Source organism: Ips typographus, linkage group LG6 (genome assembly GCF_016097725.1).
Source record: "Ips typographus isolate SLU linkage group LG6, UJ_Ityp_2.0, whole genome shotgun sequence".
Taxonomy (NCBI): Eukaryota; Metazoa; Arthropoda; class Insecta; order Coleoptera; family Curculionidae; genus Ips; species Ips typographus.
In genome coordinates this window covers 4854885-4878480 of record NC_138427.1, presented here as the reverse complement: position 1 = coordinate 4878480, position 23596 = coordinate 4854885, and the positions used below count along the sequence as shown (strand labels likewise).

Sequence of the window (23596 nt, the reverse complement as noted above, 5' to 3'; positions counted from 1 at the left end):
CCCTTAAAAACAATTTAAATTGTAAAATGTTTCTACTTTTTCCACCACCTCGCATTTAATTAACCCTCAATCCCTTAAAGTACCCGGCCTTTCTGAGTTTTTGACAGGATATTATTCCTGTATCTACCCTTAGTCGATTTAGTGAAAAAAACCCCCAGCAACGGTCCATTTTCAACCCTTAAAAACAATTTAAATTGTAAAATGTTTCTACTTTTTCCACCACCTCGCATTTAATTAACCCTCACTCCCTTAAAGTACCCGGCCTTTCTGAGTTTTTGACAGGATATTATTCCTGTATCTACCCTTAGTCGATTTAGTGAAAAAAACCCCCAGCAACGGTCCATTTTCAACCCTTAAAAAATGTTTAAACAAAATACTTGGTTTATTTTTCTTACCATTTCCCATTTGATTAACCCTCACTCCCTTAAAGTACCCGGCCTTTCTGAGTTTTTGACAGGATATTATTCCTATATCTACCCTTAGTCGATTTCGTGAAAAAAACCCCCAGCAACGGTCCATTTTCAACCCTTAAAAACAATTTAAATTGTAAAATGTTTCTACTTTTTCCACCACCTTGCATTTAATTAACCCTCACTTCCTTAAAGTACCCGGCCTTTCTGAGTTTTTGACAGGATATTATTCCTCTATCTACCCTTAGTCGATTTAGTTAAAAAAACCCCCAGCAACGGTCCATTTTCAACCCTTAAAAACAATTTAAATTGTAAAATGTTTCTACTTTTTCCACCACCTTGCATTTAATTAACCCTCACTTCCTTAAAGTACCCGGCCTTTCTGAGTTTTTGACAGGATAATATTCCTATATCTACCCTTAGTCGATTTAGTGAAAAAAACCCCCAGCAACGGTCGATGTTCAACCCTTAAAAAATGTTTAAACAAAATACTTGGTTTATTTTTCTTAATATTTCCCATTTGATTAACCCTCACTCCCTTAAAGTACCCGGCCTTTCTGAGTTTTTGACAGAATAATATTCCTATATCTACCCTTAGTCGATTTTGTTAAAAAAACCCCCAGCAACGGTCCATTTTCAACCCTTAAAAACAATTTAAATTGTAAAATGTTTCTACTTTTTCCACCACCTCGCATTTAATTAACCCTCAATCCCTTAAAGTACCCGGCCTTTCTGAGTTTTTGACAGGATATTATTCCTATATCTACCCTTAGTCGATTTAGTGAAAAAAACCCCCAGCAACGGTCCATTTTCAACCCTTAAAAACAATTTAAATTGTAAAATGTTTCTACTTTTTCCACCACCTCGCATTTAATTAACCCTCAATCCCTTAAAGTACCCGGCCTTTCTGAGTTTTTGACAGGATATTATTCCTATATCTACCCTTAGTCGATTTAGTGAAAAAAACCCCCAGCAACGGTCCATTTTCAACCCTTAAAAACAATTTAAATTGTAAAATGTTTCTACTTTTTCCACCACCTCGCATTTAATTAACCCTCACTCCCTTAAAGTACCCGGCCTTTCTGAGTTTTTGACAGGATATTATTCCTATATCTACCCTTAGTCGATTTAGTTAAAAAAACCCCCAGCAACGGTCCATTTTCAACCCTTAAAAACAATTTAAATTGTAAAATGTTTCTACTTTTTCCACCACCTTGCATTTAATTAACCCTCACTTCCTTAAAGTACCCGGCCTTTCTGAGTTTTTGACAGGATAATATTCCTATATCTACCCTTAGTCGATTTAGTGAAAAAAACCCCCAGCAACGGTCGATGTTCAACCCTTAAAAAATGTTTAAACAAAATACTTGGTTTATTTTTCTTACCATTTCCCATTTCATTAACACTTAATCCTAGAATGATGTACAATAATTACTTAGTAATTTCTATAATACATTTTTAATTATTTAACTGTATTTTATATTTCTACAGTAGTTATAGCAAGAGCAGGCTAGACGGGTGAACAAACGGTAGAAAGCGTAAAGTGAATACGCGCGACCACTGGTGGAAAAACGAACTTCCGATTTCGTTGCCGAGAATCGTTGCTAACATGTCTCCGGTCTTAAAGTGATACTTAATAAACACGAAGGAAATTGTAAAGTTGTGATAACTTAGGTTTTTGATCAGTTTTCATATATCTTAAGTCCATATCGCAGAAAGTGTGCATACATTAGTTTAAATTTAACGTATAAAGTGAATTAAATGTATTTCACCTTAAGCAAAAAAGAGGTTGAACCTCCAAAAAATTAATACTACCATTTAATAAACAGTTTAACAAAGAAGAGCGTATAAACGAAAAGTTCTTAGATTAAACTGAACTAACATTTTAACTAAGTAAGTTTATATTATTAGAAAATTTAGTATTTTTAAATACAAGACGATTTATGGCGAAATTGAGTGATTAGTGATTATTAAAAATCAATAATGTATTACTAAAATAGGTATTTCTAGAAAAATACATTAGAAATCGACAAAATACGGACAAAGATTAAAAAAGAAAAAGTTGAAAGATAGAGAGAATTCAAGTTGAATATAACCAAAACATTGCGAGTTGCTAAAATACAAAATTTTAGTACTTACTTTGTATTTTCTTAATGGAACATTTTTACCAAATTTGGTTAGGATTCATAAGATGCTTTATGCTAATTTTGCAATAAAAAAATTGTCTGTTACTATGTCATAAGATTATCAAAGTAAAAACTTGTTAAAAAAATATTGTTACATTCTACAGGGTGTTCAATTATTAAAGGTTTTACAAATAGCACTGCGTTAAATTTAATAATTACCTGGAACATGTGGATTATTTATTTCTTTTTAAATTTAAGCTTAGAACAGAAAGTAAAGATTGTTTAATATTTGGACACTGTGTTACAGACATTTAACTTTTGAATAATTTTTTTATAATCCTAATATTAAGGCATATCAGAAATGTTTATTATGGTATCTAAAAAAAAAACATATACAATGTGGAAGATGTTTATTTATTTTAAGAAACTTGTATTGTCTTCAACTGTTTTTGATATACCGGGCGTCGAGTTTCTTGACGATATCTTAGGAATCTATTATCGTTACTTTATGTAACACCCGGTATCTGACAATGTGTTTGCGCATATAACTAAAAGCTAAACTTTCAAGCGACTTTTTTTTTAAAGAGTTAAAATGTATTTAAGCTTTTTCGAAAACTTAAGGCGCTCTACATGTTTCGGGCGTAGAAATACCCATCATCAAGAGCTGAGAATTAAGTTTACTAGGATGAATCATATATCTTAAAAGATGTTAAAGGTTTACTAAAACATTATACAATTTTTTTTTACTTAGTTTTTTGATTTTGAAAATTTTTCTAAAATTAAAAAAACCCTATGGGAAATCGGTTTAACCAATTTTTCAAAGTGATATGAACGCAGGTTGTGTTATGCAAAGATTTTGGTTTCGGATATTTTTTGAAAAATATTAAAAGCTTCTATGGATTATATAAAAAGAGCAAATAAGAGATTACAATCATATTATACAAAGTTTTTATTTTCTCCATGTTTCTACATTTTGGAAACTTTAAAAAAATTGTAAAAAACTGGGAACGCTGTTTTTTCGTCGAAAATTGGTTTTACCAATTTTTTGAAGTAATTTGAGCGCAGTTTGTGTTATACAAAGACCATTTTCTGGCATTGGTAGATTTTTTGGCATTTTCCAATTAATTTTTACGCCATAGAAAGCTTTTCTATGAGACTATACAGAGTTTTTATTTTACACCTGGTAGTAAATTTTAGTAGAGTAAATTTTTAGTGCACTTATGGGTTGATTTTTGATTATAAAAAATTACAACCAGAAGAAAATAGGTAGTTTTCGTCATAGAACCAAAGTGGCATTTTATAAATAATCTCATTTTGTAACTTTTTGTAAATACCTGTAATTACTTAACTCATTGGAATATACAATAAAATAGTATCAATTTGATTGGTTCGATTATCGAATTTTATTCGCATATTAAAACCAAAATCTGTACTGATCTCAGTTTTTCTCAGTAAAACTTAGCTATCTTTTCTAAACATTTTTTGGCTGTTCGCCATAATTTTGAACTGAAAATTAGTTTTTAATAAGCAATCTTTTTATCACAGTCAGACCTCTAGTTTGTAACAAATATGCATTTTGTGCTGAAATTTCTAAACTGGCTTCCACCATCGAGTATTCCTTTACCATACCTGCAGCCATGACGCAAAACACACATCAGGGTTTCCTACCTGACCAGACCAGCTTAGATATAAAGACCTTTATCTCTGTCAAGCTCGGTTCGGAATTCCACAGCGGGAAGTCGGCCCCGAACACCAATCATGTTGCTTCCTTCAGCTTTGAAAAGCTGATCCTGTCCAACGGCCATTTCAAACATAACTGCGTCAGTTTTCGTTTGACTGCTGTTTGTGACACATTTTTGTGGTTGTTTTTTGTTGTGCTTTTCTGTCGCTTCTTCTTTTAGGGTAAGTCTGTGTTAAATTGCAAATGTAATGACCGTATAAATTGCTGATAAGTGATTCGAATCCCTCGGACACCAACAAGAGCATAATTCGGGTTAAAATAATAACACGTTTCAGGCAGTGCACGTATTTCGTTCTTACCTTTTTTATTAACCGACCAATGTTCGCTTTGTACTTGAAGTTTTAAATTATACCTCTATAACTATAGCCGTGTCAAAGATTAAGTGGGTGTTTCGTAACACGTATGAAAATAATAATTAGGAAGATTAAATCGCTTTTAAATAGTTTCGATTTAATGTGGCTACGTTCCTGAATGCTTATACTTTATGTTATTCTATCATGCAGTGAAAAGTTTTTTACTCTGAAATGAACCACCTTGTTTGTAAGTTTGAAAGCTGTGATGAACGGGGGTATATCAAAGTTCATGACTGGTCCATAAAGAAGAAAAACCGTTTTAATATTAGCCTTCCTGAGAGCGATAAAGCGCGATATCAGATAAACCGTTCCCAAAGCGAAGAAAAAAATCGACGCGGAGGCTGCATAAACTATCTTTCAGTTTCAGTTCTTTGTTTTTTGCCAGTCTTCTTCTTTTATTAACTGACCGCAGCGTAAGTTCAATCGCGCTAAGCGAGAGACCACACATTGCGATAACAATTAACAAGAATTCCATATCGATTTGTTCCCCAACTGAAATTTTTGGACTACGTTCTTTAATTACGATTTCTTGCCTTAGCTGTGTTTTCTTTACTTGGTAAAAAACAATGTAATGACTATCTAATACGTAAATAGTTTACTATCAGAACTTCTGTCACTTGTTGCTTCTGTCACATCTAATAAAACAGCTGCTATTAGCCAAAATTCAAAATCCATGGGTAAATCTTTTAGATATCATTTTTGGATTTTTTCTTCAGTTCTTCAGAATCTTCTTTGTTCTTTTATCATTTATGATAAGATACATCACTTTTGAAAAAACAACAATAATGGTAATTGTTTTGCAACAACCACGATAACCAAAGGTAAACACCAAAGCATGACTATATGTTGAAATAACTATTCTAGGAGGAATCAAACATATTCTACCCCTAACCTAACATAAAAAAATTAACTCTTTTACAAAATCTTAGTTACGATTTTAGAAAAATTTCAGATTATTTACAAACCGTCACGTGTCACGTTCTTGGATTAGTAAATTATTAATTATTGCTGTTAAAAATGCGTTTTATTAAGCCTATCCAGTGAAAATCTACAAAACTTTAATAAGAAACGTACTTAGCTATGAAATCTCATGTTTTCTATTTAAAAACAGTCTCACAACGTTCTGATTTTTTTTGTAAAACACTCACATGGCACTAAAAATTTAGATTTATGTTTTGAAAAATATTCAGGTCACCCAGTCTGACAGTCTGTGAATGTTAACCTAGTCACGTGAGTATGTTTTTAAATTAAAGACGAATTTTGTGACGTAAAATATCTGTATTTTGAATTCGATACGTCACGTGATATGAAAATTCAAAGTTACTAAAAAGTAAAAGGAAAAGTAGCATCGTAATTCTGGCAAATTCAAATTTTGATTTTTTACCATTTTTTTTGTCAGAAATTACATGAGCAAGATGGAGAATCTTGTTTTCTTATTTTTGCAAAAAATTATAAAACACTGTACTGTTTATTTAATAACACTAACAATCACGTGGTCACGTGATCATCAGCGTTAAGGTGTCTTACACGTTAATGTTAAATAACTAAGAAAGACTTTTTGATTAGATTAGGTTAGGTTAGTCTGTAAAAAAGTGGTAAAGCAGTAAAACCACTATACTTTTGTTTAATTAGGTACGCCTAAATACAATCATTTGTGTTCAAGATTATGTTTTGTAACAATTCATTTTTTCCTTATCTTTCATATACTTTCAATACATATTTGTTCTGTATTACAACTAAATACAACTTTCTGATCAGCGTACTTCACTGCTGTATAGTTATCCGTCGGATAACATTTATAGTAAAACTATTGTTAGTATAAGAAAGTAATAATATACAAATATAGTGTCTTTTCAATATTAAGTCAAAAATACGTGAAAGAAAATAGAATTTTATACTTGCTATTGTTTGGTGCTTTATTGTCGACTTCATTTCAACTTGTTGTTGATTGATCATTGCTAAACGTTTTCTTGAGTCAATTTTCTAGAACGACTTGGCTGATAGAAAACTGAAAATACTACACACTTAGTTCTGCTAATACCTAAATTAGTAATTTAACTATTTCAGATGTAAATTCAGAAAATTGTAAAGTTTTACTTTTATTTTTACTTCAGTAATATTTTTCGTATTCTAGACATCTAAATGCGTGCCATTTTCGGTTTATCAATATCAAAGGCGATCAATAAAGAACTCCTTGCACGTTCCTCGTTTCCGGAGTTATAGCACGCACTTTTGTTCGAATTCCCTCTGCCATATTGTCTAGCCAGTAAAGAAAAACTTTGTATTTCGGGAAATATCGCAAAAAATCGTGAAAATTATTTGTAACCGGTGAATTTTTACGAGAATGGTTTTACTTTAACATTAAGAAAATATTTATTAGAACATTAATATGAAGGCTTGATTAATACTGTGCATCAATTTATTTGTTACTTTTACACTTAATATCTGTATCACAATCTCTTAATGTGCAATATCAAGAAAAAGCTAATAGATTTCTAAAAGTGCATACAAAACAATCAATTATTATAAATTTCAATTAAAGTAATTTATTAATCAAATCATATCATTAAAATCCCATTGTGCAAAACACGGTAAATTTCACAATTGGCTTGTCTATAAATTAATATCAATACGTATAATCATTATTTTATTATTGTAAAAACGAAACTAATATTTAGTCAATATAACATTAATTTGTGCACAATATCAACGCGGTTAATTGGGAATTATGTGTATGGAACAGTACAAATTGTCATAACAGCACGGCTTTTATATTAATTCTATATTTATATTGTTTTTTTCAATATTCATACATTTTAGAGTTGTTTTTGGTTTGTTCTTCAGTATTAACGTTAATAAGTAGGTAATGAATTTATACAGTAATCCAGTCCAATATTATATTTTCTCTTTAGTGTTGTAATAATAATATATGGATTAATAATAATTTTAATTGTTTTCAATCGAATTTTTATTTTACTTATTTATTCTTATTATTTCCAAGTCTCATTAGTTTGCAATACACTTTTAAAGATTACAGAGTTAGAATTAGTCTGAAACTATGAAAACCACCACAAAACCATTAAAATGTCACTTTTTAGTTTGAGAGTCCTTATTTATTTTGATTTTAAGCCTGCAAACCAATTTCTGTGTTTACAGAGTATTTTTTAGATTTGTAAGTAAATTTTTTATATTCAACTGTTAGAATCCGAGTCAAACCCTTGAAACACTTGATTGAAAATTTGAAATCAAAACTCAAAAGTTAATATTCGTTGTATCTGTGTGAATTTTTGGTTTCCAAGATCGCTTCGATCTTCAATGACTGGAATTTATGTCAAAAATCTAAAAATGATTTAAAAATCAGATTTTTACTACAAACAAGCAATAAACAAAGAGGAAGGACATGAGAACATTATCTACTCACGTGAAAGACCTAAAAAAGCCTTTTCAAGTGTGTAATAACCAATGCTAAAGCACGGTTGTACAATCGCCCGGATAGTTTTAACTATCACATATAGTATACCGAAAATTTAAGCTACTATTGTACAACCGGGCATAAAAATTGAACTGAACTAATTGGTTGGTCTATTTTCAGGTGCAAATGGACTCCGAAGGCGTGGCCGTCAAACCTACACCAGGTACCAAACCTTGGAGCTGGAAAAGGAATTTCACACGAACCATTACCTGACCAGGCGGAGAAGGATAGAGATGGCGCACGCGCTCTGTCTGACCGAGCGACAGATCAAAATTTGGTTCCAAAACAGGCGGATGAAGTTGAAAAAAGAGATTCAGGTCGGTACATTTGGACGTGATGTTTGCAAGTTGCGTTTGATTAAATGAAGTTCATTTGCAGGCCATAAAAGAGCTGAACGAGCAGGAAAAACAGGCGCAGGCTCAAAAAGCGGCGGCGGCGGCGGCAGCGGTGGCGCAACAACAAGTGGATCAAAATTAGTTAATTCCCTCACCACGTCCCCTCACCGGTGATAATGATGGGACATGGCTGAGTTCATTTACTTAACAGGTAAGTGATATTCAGCCTTTGTTTTGGTAGACCACAACTAACATCTTTTAGCTAATGATCTCTGTTGTCCTTGTATACGTTTTATGTTTAGTTGGTTTTGTTATTAGTAGGTAAACATATTATATTTTTGCTCCTAGTGCGTTTCGTATTAGCCATTTTATAAGCATTATTATTTATGAATCTGTTTTTTGTTGATGCCACATAAAGTGAATAAACGTAATCTAAGCATTACAATCTTTTATTTAAATTTCTGTTAAACTTAACTAAAAAAAATCAAGTTTCCTATTCGGTTCAGAATTCTTAACCGTTATGCTTATTCAAGCGTGATTTATATCTCATTGTCGTCTTTGAAATTTCTAAAATTACAATTGCCAATGAATGCTAGTACGAGTAGAACAATAGATCTCTTTCTTGGTGTTGCACCCAATGGAAAAGAAAGCCTTGAAAAATTTGAACAATCAAAAACAGCTGGAAGTGAATCGTAAAATAGCCACAAGATGGTAAACCTGCGCCATTTTACGAGCAACTTTACGACCGTAAACATCATTACGATTATCCCCATTGAATCGGTCTAGAGGGTGTTACTTTTACGACTACCGATCATTTTACTCATTGACTTGTTTACACTGTTTTAATGGCATTTTAGGGGTTGTTGGGATTTTGTCGTGCTTTAATGACCGGCTATGCTAATTTGCTTTATGATCCGGTAGAGTTTATTTACTTAAATCCCCATTTCATTGGCTGTCATTTTACTAGTTTCACTATGCTAATACAAAATTTATTGTTTGTTGCTTTATAATTAGGCATTACATAACAACACACTTAAAACGGTGATAACACCACACAGTTTTTTTTCTTTCACTATAATGGCTTTAAAAAAAAACCTTATCGATTTAATTTATTTAATGACTTTTAATGCGATAATTATAGTATTAATAACAATAATAATAATGGGTCTAATGGGGATACCACAATTGTGTTATTGTCGTTTATTTACTTTTCACAAAGACAATGAGAATGTTTAATTGATTGGATCATCGTCGGATTTGGTTAGCTCTTTGATTGCAAATGTAAGCTGTTTTTGTGTTGTTGAGATAGGAAAATACACCAGATTGATTACGCTGTTGTGTGATCTTTTATAGAAAGTAGTATTTTGTGGTCTTTATGTCTTTATTAGGTAGTTAATCTAAAATTCGAAAAAAACCCTGTAAATTACTAATTGTTTAAGTAATTGACATTTCTAGATTATTTTGCCTTCCAAGTAACTTTTCAGCAGTTTAATAGATTTCGTGTATTGGCTCTTTTCCAATTTCTTACTTTTTAATTCAACTGTTTATTAAGCACTTTTAGTATTTTTTTATGAAACAATATCTAGTCGCTTTTCATAATTTTCTGGTAAATTCATAAAATACAATTTTGGTATTATTTTTTAAGACTTTACGTTTGTTGATTTTTACGTTTTAATTTTAGCATTTTTTGATGTAGTAAAACATTAAGATAACCTATTTCTATTTAATAATTGAAAAAGTTTTACAGGCTATTAAATAGTGATAAAAACAGTTGTTTATAAAACGTTTTTAGTAGAATTCAAAGACATAGCCATTTTGTATCCTGCTGGACTTTCTGATCTTGTCTGTTACACTTTTTGTGAGTTGTCAAAATGGTACTGGAAAGAGTTTTCTAGAAACTTCATATAGTTTGTGGCAAACAAACGACGAAGTTTAATGGTAGATTAGACTTTTACAAGAAACCGATAATAGGGCACTTCTCAAAATTTGATAGAAATTGCTGATATAATCAATATTTTTCAAGAAATAGTAGCAAAATACAAATTGTTGCCGTTGGCCTAAGATGGCAGCAGTCGTGTCATTTGGATAAACATGTAGATACATTTTCAGGTTTTAATTAAGTTTTTGTCTTTTAATAAGTACAACTATTACTACTTGTAATACAATCGATGAGTGTAAAAACTTGTTGTTGAAAAATTAAATAAAGAAAACCAGATTATTTCTGTTTTCTACTCAATTTTTTTCCTGTACTCTTTTCAATTTATGGCTTGCTTTTTTCTTTGATACAGTTTGAATAATAACGAAATCATCTACTAAACTGACAATGTAAGAGTGCTAGATCACTTGAAGAAAATCAAAATTGTTTGATTAGTTTATTTCAAAAGTCTTGTACAAAACTACAAAAAAATACAATAACTATGCTAAACCTGGTTCTATTTATCATTTTGTTCACTGTTTCGTGTTTTCATTCCCGTCGTAGTAAAAGTATCATCCGAGGGGTAAACCGCCGATAATTTTGCACTCCAAAATGCCTTTTTGCATTTAAAATACCTTGAAATGTCTTTAAAATACCTCACAATGCTTCTATTACTGCTCAAAATGCCTTATAGTGATAATGCCTTAAAACTGCCTAAAATGCTTTTAAATTATTTAAACTGCCTCAGGGGATACCTTCAAATGTTTACACATTGGTGGCTGTTTTTGCAAATTCTGACAAACAACTTTTTTTTTTGACGTTTGCACACGTTTACTATGACAGTACCAAGTTAGCACGTGTCAAATAAAGACACTTATCATTTAAAAGAAACAGTTGAAAAATTGGTAATTTAAATTTAGACAGTAGTAAAATTGTAAGAACGGCGTCACGTGACTTGATAATTCAATTTTTGAGCTTGCAACACTGTAAAAGCCAGTTGACATTGTCAAAAACGGTCACGTGAACTTCAAAACGCAGTTTAAACTTTGAAAAATGGTAAATTCAATTTAGACAGTTGTAAAAACGTTGAAAATGCAATACTGCATGTTCTTGCATCACTGTAAAGGCCAGTTGACATCTGTCAAAATTAGTCACGTGACCTTTAAAATGTGGTTTAAAATAAAAAAAATTGGTAAATTAAATTTAGACAGTTGTAAAAGCTGAAATTGCAAGCAACACATTACGTGGCTTTGATTATGCCATTTTAGAGCTTGCAACACTGTCCAAGCCAACTGACACCTGTCAAAAACAGTCACGTGACTTTAAAATGTAATTTAAATGTTGAAAAATTGGTAAAGTATTAGAATAATTTGTAATAAATATTGTTTCAACTCAATACCATGTAACAAAGATTTTACCATAATAATTACATGTGCGTATGCTGTTCTGTTCAATTTTCAGTCAATTTTGTTATATTAATACACCACATTTTGAAATATCTGAAACTGCCTCGTAATACCTCACAATGCTTCGTAATAATGGGAATGTGCCTCATAATACCTCGAATTACTTCGAGTGTGTACACCAAATTACCTCGGCGATCTACCCCTCGTTATCATCGCTGGCGTAAAACATTTTTACGTCCTCATGTAATTAGTTCTTGCTCGCGTTTCGCTTGGACTACAACTTTTGTAAGCGGACGTAAAAGTAGGATTTTACGCCCTTGACACCTAAAAACTTATTATTTATCAGTCTGAGGTTTATAGCGTTATAAAAGTTTTATTAGAATGAGCATATATCACATCTGTGTAGTAAAATTTACGAGTTAAAAACCTTTCAAATGGTCTATGAAGTGTGAGGGTATTATTAACTTCCTATTAACACAACTACATTATTACGTCATCTCGTTTTACTTTGGTTTTAGCCATATCTACTATTTTGTGTTGTTTTAAAGGGCAAGTCCTATTTAAATTAGTATAATATTAGTAAATTTCTTGAAAATCGCGAACTGTACAAAAAAATCGTCTTCGTCACCAAATTCTATTCTATACTATAAACTTATTTGCATTTCTAATGAAGAAATCTGATTTTTTACACGAAAAATAATTTATAATAACTAAACACAAATTTTGATAAAAACATAAACAAAAATCTGTGGCGTAAAGATTAACCGTATAATCTGGCAACGTGGCTGGTAATTTCATTGAAAATCGGACTCGTAACTCACTCTGTAGGCGAACGAACTGACGACGCGCGCTGCATTGGTTGTGAACCCGGCTATAAAGTATGCGTGGATGCCTGTAATGTTTATGGGGTCATAGTTGGGCAACTAACTGCTAGATGGCCGTCGTCGTCGTCATTCGAGTAATGGGCCAATTTTGTGCGTGTAAGTCGATCTTTATTGGATAGATGGCGCGAGCGATTCTGCCAATTGATGTCAATTTTCATTTTGAGTTTTTTTATTTATTTATTTAAATTTTTTTTTTTATGAATTTTATTAAATAAGTTTTTAATAAGTAACTAGACAACTAATTAATTAGTATTCGAGAATAAAAAAAGTAATTAAGCTATTTAAATTCATGGTCACAATAAGGATATAGGCAACCTAAAGTTCGCACCTTAAAGATAACAAACTAATTAAACAGTGTATGTTTTGGGGGCGGGCAACTCAAACAAAGTTGCGAAAGCACTATTAGTTTTCCACCGGAGGGATTTCGGCCTCTTCAGTCACTGATAAGGCACGCTTTCCAGTTTCGGTCTCCGTGTATATGCAGATCGGCTGAAAAACCGCCGTGAAAATTGTTTTTCAGTTGGGCAGCGATATTCGCCGAAAGAAGTGCCATTTATAACATTCTTCCCCGGTAACGATTTTCTTTCTCTTGATAGGGGTGGGTGCGGATCCCCGTCCCATCCCCCCTGGCATAAGGGGAAATGTTTTATTGATCAGCCCCTTTTTCTCTCTCCCGCCCTGCCGCCCTCTCTCCTTCTTTCTCTCCGGTCACGTGCTCCGCAACGGACATAACTCAAGCTAGACAGTAGACACCATATTTTTTCTCTTTCTGAACGCTGTTTTTGTGTTTTTAATTAATAACAAGAAAAATCGCCAGTCTTAGTTATTTATTGGGATGCCATGATGATATATTTTCTAGCCTCAGCTCCGGCTATTGTTATATGAAATTTTTCAGGTAGATAGGGTGTGTTTTTTTTCAGGTTGTATTGTTTAAGTAGCCAAATTCGTAAATCATCTAAGTCAAAGTATTGCAGGTATACAACTGCTTAAATAATTTATTACTTTGAAGTTGCATGCTCCCACACCAAGAGTTATAAAGTTTAGTATCAATTTCTACTTATAGCTAAGTTAAATCAAGTATTACTTTGTTTTATTAAGTCGTAAAGTTCTCATAACAAGTTCAAAAAAATTAATTTTGTTTACTTGGAAACTATCATTTAAAATAAGAAAAATGTTATCAAATTGCTTAAAACATCAACATTTTTTTTTCAAAACTGTGTTTATAAGTATGTATGTCTAATAAAAGGACAGTCTAAAGACCCTAGATACTCTGTACTATCAAAATTGTTCTTCATAATATGGTATTTATAGTTTAGTAAATATCACTGTCCCTATAGTTATTAGAACAACTTGAAGATAGTTTATACATTTTCATTTTCATAAATCTTAAATTCTTATTCATATTCTTATACAATCTCTTTCTATACATCTAATTATGTATAAAAACCTATTTTATCGTTTTTCTCTAAAGCATGATTTTGGTGTTATATTGTTTCTCACCAATTTAATTATTACATTGTGTATTTGTGTAAAGGGTAATTTTTATTCTATTTTTAGCATTATAATCTGAAACAAACTAGAGAAAATATGTAAAATATAAAATTAAAAACAAACTAGTTTTTTTCTAATATGGAAGCAAAAAAATTAAATATTGCATTACATTATAAGTAATGTTACATTGGATGGACAGTGTATTAGATTTTTAGACAGGAAATAGCACATATTACATTTAAATTGTTGTACCACTGTGCCCCAACCGAAGTATGAAAAGGTGCTATAATGGGTATCCAGAGCAATTACTCAAAAAAAGTAATTAAATTACTTAATTATAAGAAATATCAACTACTCTAAAATTTGTGATTTTAGTCAATTATCAATTGCCAATAATGCTAAAAAGTAGTTGAATTACCAATTACTTTCTGTAAAGTAGTTGAACTCAAAATTCAGTCACAAATCGTTGAACTTCTTCAAAGTAAGTTAAATAATGTAGATATTTATTAGTTATATTCAATTTATGCAAAATGTAATTGCCGAATATAAATACAAAGAAAATTATGGTAAATTGTGTATACCTATACTCTACTTACGTGTGTAGATATTTAGCAAAAACAAGCCATCCTAACACTTTTACATGTACTAAAAATAATTTAAGACATGAAAAGTAACAACTTAACTTTAGAAACAAGCAGTTCAATTAGTTTTAACGTAGCTCCCTTCTTTTAAAAGTAGTTTCAATAAGTTTTTGATAAGCTCACTGAAAAGATTCCCGGTAAACTCTTAGTAACAATAGTAATGATTTAATAAAAATAATGTAGAATTATAAACATAAAGAGATGAAATAACAACATACTCTACATTTTACGTTGATTACATGGCGAACGTTTACGTTAACTTCGAGTAAACGTGTAGACTATTGACGTAAGTTACACTTTATAGTCTACGGCACATTTCGGATTTAAAGTAATTCAAGTGATGAAAAAAACTGTTAAAAATTAATTAGCATTTGCAACTACTTTTGTTTATATAGTAATTGATTTTTCAGTTTTAGTACTTGAAAGTAAGTGAATTATATTTTTCAAATAAAATAACTGTTCAACAGCTTTGTGGCTGAAAAATTACGATATTTTTAAATTCAAAACACCTCTATTCGTTTTTTGGGATATTTTAAAAAGTTGTGATGTTTTATTTAACATATATTCTTTTGTAATGTTAATATTGGGCTGGATTCTTTGTCGCTTTAGGTTGTTTTGAAAATTTCTACTGGCTAGTTCCAACTTGGATGAATTATTACAGATTTTTTGCAATTTTTCAGACAAACAAAAACACTACATGACCAAAAATATTAGAATGTAAAGCTAATAACATTATCAGTAGTAAATGTATTTTTCAACATTGTTTAGATATTTGTGGAGAGGATAGAGTTGCTTGAATTCGTACTTTTTGTGATTACTAAAAGTTTTTGGTTTTATTTTCTGCCTGATTTATAGTCAAAAAAATCATTTTTATTTTGTGTAATACATAGTATATGAATTTTCCTTACCTTCAGTACATATTTCAGCATCGTTATTATATCATTATCGAAAATATATTATTATTTTCCCAATTATCATCATACAGAGTTAATTTTAATCTGGATTTAAAATACATGAAGTATCAAGTTACTCTGTTGTCTTATAGGAAAAGGATGCTTGTTAAAAAGATACACTAAAGTAAATCACAACAATAATGTGATAATTATGTTCGGAGATTTGTTTTTCGGGTTGTTTGTTGATATTCAGTTTATTATAGTTATAACAATATATTTTTGCACAATCAGAGTTAGGGTTGCAAATTTCTACTTGTAATATATCTGAATGTTAACATCACTAAAATGTAATTAAACATGACAACAACATAAAATAGCATCTTAGACTGTAATTTATTTATGATTTTTTTCTGGAATCTATTTAAATCTGCTATTACAATGTTGCAATTTGAAACATACTCATACAGTTACTGTTTGTTATCTCTTAAGTAATAAATTAGATAACCAAACAACCTGACTCATATAAGTAAATTTTTTGAACCTGTTCACAACAGTTAATAACAGTAACAAAACCAAAGAGCTGATAGGAGAGGAAGGCGAGGTCGGTTTCCTCCCAGTCACGATGATAAGTCCCAAATGGACGCGTGCCGACCACTTTAAAGCCCATAAAATCGTGACGAGTGATCCATAAAACCGAATACGAAAATGAATGAAGAAATAACGTGTAATAAAGGCCTAACACACTTCTGGGTAGTTAAAGTGATTTTTACGATCTGTAAACTCGGTCGTAAACGTCCCGTAATGTTCCGGCATTACGGTCGTATGTTAACAACGTTAACAACGTCATCGGTGCGCCTCTGGATCAACAAATACTCTGGCCTTTTTGACGCCCTTTTATTGGCTGTTTGTCATTTTTGCTGACATTTGTGAACGACATGCAAATTATACCTCGTAGGTTTGTAATTTTCCTGTGGTACACACATGTTGACTTTTTTAAGCCTTATTCTAATCATCCACTTCGCAATATGAGTGAATTAGCAAACCACCCTTTGTATTTAGTAATTGAAGAGGCATTGAACAAATTTCAACCCCCGCCATTGTCTAACTAACTAACCAACCCTGAGGGATAAAAAAGGGGGTCGTAGACTTTAAAACTGCCCTCGTAAATCGCCAACTACGGATGGGATCGCTGTCGCAAAGAGGCGAGCGGCATCTGTAGATAAAGTTGTTTTAGCTGCAATACGACATTTTAATTCTGACATTTGTTTACCCGAGAAAAAGACGCATGTCCTAGATTGCCAGCGGATAAAGTCTCGAGAGCGCGGTTTTCGACGAATTCCACCGTTCTTTATCCTTATATGAAAGTGTGCCTTGTTAATTTGAAATGCTTGCGATTCTTCGTGATGTTCGAGTTTCTCTCTCACTCGTTTTGCGTGTAGTCCTCAAGGAAATCTCAATCACTACAACCCAGTTCGTATTCACTATGTATTTGCGTAGCAATATTTTTGAGCTTTAGACCAACGACCGTAACCAACAAATACTTATAATCCTTCTATAATTGTTAGGGTAGCGTCCTCCCTTCTGTTAAGAATATGACTAATCGGCCGCAAGGGCTAAATTTGACCAAGTAGGGTTGAAAGCAAGGGTTAAAGGACGAGATAATCGTGATTAGAACAAGGCTATTTATGTGGTTTATAACAAAGTCAAACACTATGTTTAACACCCCACAAGTTGATTATTTTTTACAAAAAAGTAAGAGTTATACAATACACTTTTGAAGGTGTATTAGATTTTGCCGCTGCAAATATAGTCACTTGAATTGCCTTTAAGAACATTCAATTTTTTCTGTAAGGTTTCCTTGACAACTTTACTGTTTCAACAGTAACAAAGCGTATTTGTATATCGTAATTGCATGAATTTGTAAAATTTTCTATCCGTGTAAATGACGTATTAGAACAATCATACGGTATCAATCTTCAGATATTAAGCTACCAGCAATTCACTGAAGTCATGAATTTGATTACGTTTACCACGTCTTGTAGTAATGTTACTTAGTTAACCTGTCAAATCTTGGTTCAAATTAGAGAAAATTCTCTGATTTTACCTTGTGAGCCACAACCATGAGTGTTTTAAATTCATATTATAAGTGCTGAGATTTAAGTAAGTAGCATTAATTATTCAAGTTTCTGATTGCTTATCAAATAACTAAAGCTTTAATAACATATATACAAAGTTAAATAATTTAGTTTGAATCACTTACTGCTGGTGTAACCGTTGCCATTTGCTCTGTTGTACGACAACTACCCAAAAAATGTATCTAACCAGACATTTCAGTAACCATTAGTTTGGTCAAGTTTACCTCGGCATTCAAGCTATACTTGCAATAAGTGTCTTTATTTAATTCAAAGTTTTAAATTTTTATTCCCGTTAAAAGTATCATTCTAAGAATATTAAGTGTTATCGCAATGCTTATCACAGATTTCTCATCTGTTTTGATAAACGGTATTAATTTAGTGAGTAGATAGTGCTAAAAAAACGTTGAAATAACAGAAGATTCATAATTTTTAAACAGATTAACTTGATACAGCATGTACTTATAGGTGCTTCAAGTGAAAGTTTGTTATTTAATATTATTACAAGCCTGAAATTAGAATGTCAAATTTGGGTTGATTGATTGAAAAAACTCCTGATTTGATACACTTATAGACGTATTTGCGTAGGTATAGCTTAAGAAAGAAAGTATGGAAAAATTATCTATTTTTTGTACTTTCCGAAACTCAATGAGTACAAATTCAGGTCAGGTACAAACAGGTCAGTACATTCAACTCTCTTTTTACCCACTTGCTGCCAATCTAAGAATCCACTGATACAATTTGTCTACTTCTGTCGTTTTTTGATATGTCTTCTATTGAACTGGTTAATGTTACTGCAGAATCAACGCTGCAATATACTTACTATGAAAGCAATATATTCAACACACTAATGAAAGTTTGACTATCTAGACTCTCCCACGGTGTTGATATATTTCTTGTTATTCCTTCTGTATCAGCTTACTTCTTATCAGCTTCAATAGCTCTAAATAAAATGTCCAACTTTAGACAATAAATTGCAAGTTCTTTTATATAATAACAAACCATTTTTTTCAAAGCTTTTGGGTTTGGTCCCATTGGTCAAAGCTACAACATTTTCAGTGTATTTCACTCGTTCTCCTCCTCGCTCTCCAACTAACAATCTTGACAAAATATTAATATATTTCCCTATACCTAAATAATTATTAGAATGTACTAGAACTAAAAAATGCAATACTTGTTAAGTTAATTGATAAGGCAAAACTTGTGAAATTTCTGCGTATGATAATGTGCATCGTATAACTTTGAAGATTATATTAGAATAAAATAATACAATAAATGCTCCAAAAATTACTACTAAATTTTGGCCGATTTCGCAATTTTTAAAGTTTTAAAATTGTGGGAGTAATAAAACAAAAAATGGCTTGTTTAAAGCCAATCATATTTCAAAGGACTGATGAACCCTTATTCCAATTCAGCACGCAGCAGGCAATAACTCCGAAAAGGATTTACCACTTAAACGGTCAGCCACTGACCATCTGCCCACAAAACTATTTAATTTAAATTTACCCTTCGTAGCCCTTTTGCAAAATGGCCGAAATAGATTCGCCATAATCGGTTCGGCCCTTTTTCTACGAAACTTTTCACCGACGTCACTGTCTCCCATCGTTTTTATCGTTCCGAGTTCGTCCTCTCATTTCTCGGTTGGTTGGGCGCAATAGAGTACCTTTTTAAGTTTTAGAAACTATAGTGTCAGTTTTATCTGATAGCCACACTAACAAAATTTATCGGCCTTTTTTTTTCACGAGATATTCGTTAGGAGCCATTCTTCAAACGTTTGTTGTTTATTCAGGGTAGGACTTTTGTTACTCCTACACTATAACCTAGTTTAACTTTGCAGTCACGAGAAACTGAATTTGCTACAATTTTTTTTAAGTTGTGTCTGATAGTTTTACATTGAAAATAATGCTCCTTACTTTAAGCGCAGCATCATGGATTGAGAATTGAGAATAGTCCTGAGTGAGGTCCTGTAAAAAATATTACAACAGCATCTTAAACAAAAGCGGCCATTTTTTAATTTCCACGTTACATATCAGGTCTTTATTTTTCAGAAGAGGTGACAATGACAAGTTCCCGGTAAATACTAATTTATGGGTTCTTATAAAATAGCGGGGAGTTTCTCCTTGGCGGCCCACGGTCCGGCAGAGGCCTTTTTTAAGTAGGATTTATGGGCTCAAGGATTTTTTCTTTGGGAAGGATGATGCGTGTAAAAAATATAGCTCCGTTTTTACGATCCCGGGGGTTCTACATTGTGCTAAGAAGATTTGTTCGAGATAATTTACGGGACTTCTAACTACAGAACCTCTTTTTTTATCTATCAGTTTCCAACAAATTGACCTACAATTTAAAAATGTACGGTTTAATATCAATCAATAATATTGCATTTTTCAAAACCAAGTATTGTGAATTTTATTATAAAATCTTATAAATCTATCAAATATTGTTTACTCAAGTAATATTTTAAAGTAATTCCAAATTTTGTTTTTTTTGTTGGATGTTTTGATTTTATTGAAGCTGAAGCCGATTGTAGAAGCTTTCTGACATTTTCAAATATTAATTTAAAAACTGGAAATAATTCTAGGAGCTGGTGCCTACTTCTATACTGTTTTTTATTATACTGGGTAATTCAAATTCGACCCTCACTATTGGGATATCGAAAACTAAAGGAGATACGAAAAAGTTTAATTTGGGGCAAAGTTGCGCAAAATTTAATGCTGAAATGCCGTTTTAAAAACTTTGATTAGCCGAATAGTTCGTTAGTTAGTGTTGTTTTTATCAATTGACTAAAATACTATTTATTAAGCTATAAAACATAGTAGGTTTATCTCCTTTGACTCGAATTTTACTAAACTGTGATATATAATATGTCACAACTGACAAACTGACGATCATGAAGTTATAAAACCTGTTCTATCCTTAATCAGTGCAAGTAAACTGACTCTATTTTGACTCTTTGAGCTTTAAAGATTTTTTCACGATAAGATTTTTGAGGAAACTGTTACGTCGCAACTGCTAAAACAATGACCATGAAGCTATAAAGTATATTTGTTCCATAATAGTGCCTGTAAAGTGACTCTGCTTTGACTCGTTGGGCTCTACCTAGCATAATTTGACAGTTTTGACATATTTGACAGTTGCTTTACAATAGTTGAACAAGTCAACACAATATTAGCCTTTATTGAAATTTTTGATTACATACTTACAAAGCAATTCATAAAATTTGAATTACTTTGTATATAATAATTCGTTATTTAAATATTTTGCATTTTTTGCGATTCATTTAATAAAACAAAACTTTTCTATTTTTTCTTTTTAAAAAATCTGAAAAACTTTTCACATACACAAAAACCAAAAAAGTTCAAAGACTTAAAAAAATCAAAAATATAAAAAAATATCCCTCTGCACTGGCATCTATTGTAATACGTGTAATTAAGTAGATTCAAAAAAGTAGTCATAAACTCAGAAGTTTGAGGAAAACGTGGTTAGGTTAGGTTAGACTCCTGCTACAAAATATGCCGGCACCCTGTATAATGATACGATTTTACACTCGTTGAAATATTGTACGGATCATTTGCACCCCTCAGTCTTAAGACACAAATACATTCATTGTTGAAACCTAATTCCATATTTTTTAAGCTCATTGGAAAAAGAGAACTTTTCCTACTGTAAGTATATGAAATAAGCTTTTGCTTGCTTCTAGAGTCTGCCAAAATTTGCAACTTTCTTGAATTTGTGGAAATGAAATACAACGACGTTTAATAAAAATACATTTAAGAATATAAGTGGAATGGAACAGTGGTTTGAACTAGCAGATTTCAGTTCAACTTCAAGTAAAATTTTCCTTAATATGTTTAATTTATTGCTTTCTTCTATTTGCGCTAGTGTCTTTCCCTGCTTTTATTTCTCTCAACCCTTAAAGCTTAAAGCTTGAGAGACATATTTGTCCTGATTCATCCTAGCCAACCCTTACGGATTTCTCAATAAGCCCTTTTTAATTAATTGTAGAGGCTTAACTGAAAATGGGACCTTTTCTAAACATTCCTAAACAAGAAATATTATTACAGATGAAAATTCCCCTCTGTGTATAACTTTCAAAATACTCTAAAACAATATTTTTCATTTCCTACCTCTAACCTGATGAGGGAGCTAAATTTTCGTCCCCTTAGGAATACTTTCACCCCATTTTACTCTCTTTTACCCATAAATCAAATACTGTAAAACTATACAGGAAATAGCTTCTTAGACAAATTACCATACTCAAATAGGCTTGTTTGCACTGTTTTAAGCGTTTGTCTTCCTTTCTGTAAATTAGCCTACAAACATAAAGCAATCTAGAGGGAGCCCCATTGTGAGTTGTCAGGGTTTTAATCATTCCACTTTAAACAGTTCGAAGTCAAGTATTAAGTTACCCGCTTATATGGAATTTTTTGTTTCAGTAAACGAGGCAATTAGCTTTTTTTTGTTGGAAAGACAAACACTGTTCCAATTTGTAACGGATAAATCATTGTCAACGCGGTACATGAGGATTTCCCCAGTTCATGTACGAGAAAATATGCAATATGAAATGACGAAAAAAGCATTAACAAGTTTGGGTTTATAAAGAAATAAGTATCGTCAATTAACGGAGCGAGTCTATCGGGAGCCAGTGGAAGAAAAACGGTCGGTCCCCAATTCCCTCCTCAATCAGTTGTGGCATTCCTACCATAGGAAACAAAGAAATTGTATCACTTTGAAAAAGTAGAGCGATAGGCGTCATATTGAATGCGCGAGAATAAATCAGTGGCGCATCCAATTATCATCAACCCTTTTGACTGATCTTTAAAAAGGTTTTCAAATTCTGTGCAAACTCTGCAGTTCTCCCCTCTAAAAGGTTGCAAACTATATCAAGAAAATCACACACAAGTTACGCAAAAGCGTTAAACCAAAAATCCAAAAAACCTCGCAAAGTACGTCCCTGTAACCTAATAACTTACACCAGTCACAATCTAAACTAGTATAAAAGTTCGGTCATGGCAAATGCTTTTACGAGCATCAAGGGTAATATAAAGAAAATGAAAAACACTACATGCTGTATTGTCTTAGGAAGGTGATCCTGACAATTGTGACGTCGAGCAGAACGATTATCCTGTTCTGGTTCCGGTCTCCAGACCTCAAGATGAAGTTTGCTACCGCTAATACAGGGTGACATTATGTTTATGTCAGTGCATGCATTATTATTAAATTTGTTTTTTTGTTTTTAATTTCTGAGGGAGAGAATTGATTCCAAGGCATTAATCTGAGACAATCTTATAGCACTTTTGATTTCCTTGACATGTGCGTCAACTTAACTTGTTTCCTATATTTAAAGTACTTACTCATTTTGAGGCAAAGGGTGTGGCAAAAAGTCCGTCCCTGCGTTGATGCCCTCGTTCCCCAAACCCGAATACGCATATAGCTCCTTAAAGCCAAGGTGTCTGGTTTTAAAATGCTAATCCTCGCAAATGGGGTGCGCGTTATTTTGAAATATGGTTTTGTTTTACATTTTTATTGCGGTGGCATTTATAATAACGTTTTTCAATTTGTTTCGCGCCCTGTCTTCCGTCCTTCGTCTCAAAAATATGGTTTTCCGGCGAGGAGTTGGGCGCCCTAGATCCTTTCCTCCACGACTAGATAGACGAACATCCTCCACCCTCTTTGATACGTTGTTTTGCACAAATAAGACTCTCCGCCATTTATAATAGTAGAGGAAAGCGCGGAAAGAAAATTGCGATAAGTAAAATTTAATAATGACTTATGCCTCAAAGCCTATGGATTACCAACC

General features: G+C 32.1%; 1 protein-coding gene across 4 annotated transcripts in view; it reads left to right on the top strand.

Annotated features, from left to right (window-relative positions):
* Positions 1–23596, top strand: part of LOC145731248 (homeotic protein ultrabithorax-like) — a 166879-nt gene that overhangs the window by 114764 nt on the left and 28519 nt on the right. For 3 of the 4 annotated variants that reach the window (XR_014178773.1, XR_014178772.1, XR_014178774.1), the window contains 2 exons: positions 8223–8419; positions 8481–8648. Coding sequence is in view for 1 of the 4 variants with exons in the window: in XM_081982930.1 (XP_081839056.1) it covers positions 8223–8419; positions 8481–8579 (296 nt within the window). In the remaining 3 variants the exon portion in view is untranslated. Of the gene's footprint in view, positions 1–8222; positions 8420–8480; positions 8877–23596 lie in introns of those variants that run through there. The other variant, XM_081982930.1, reaches the window with a different exon arrangement.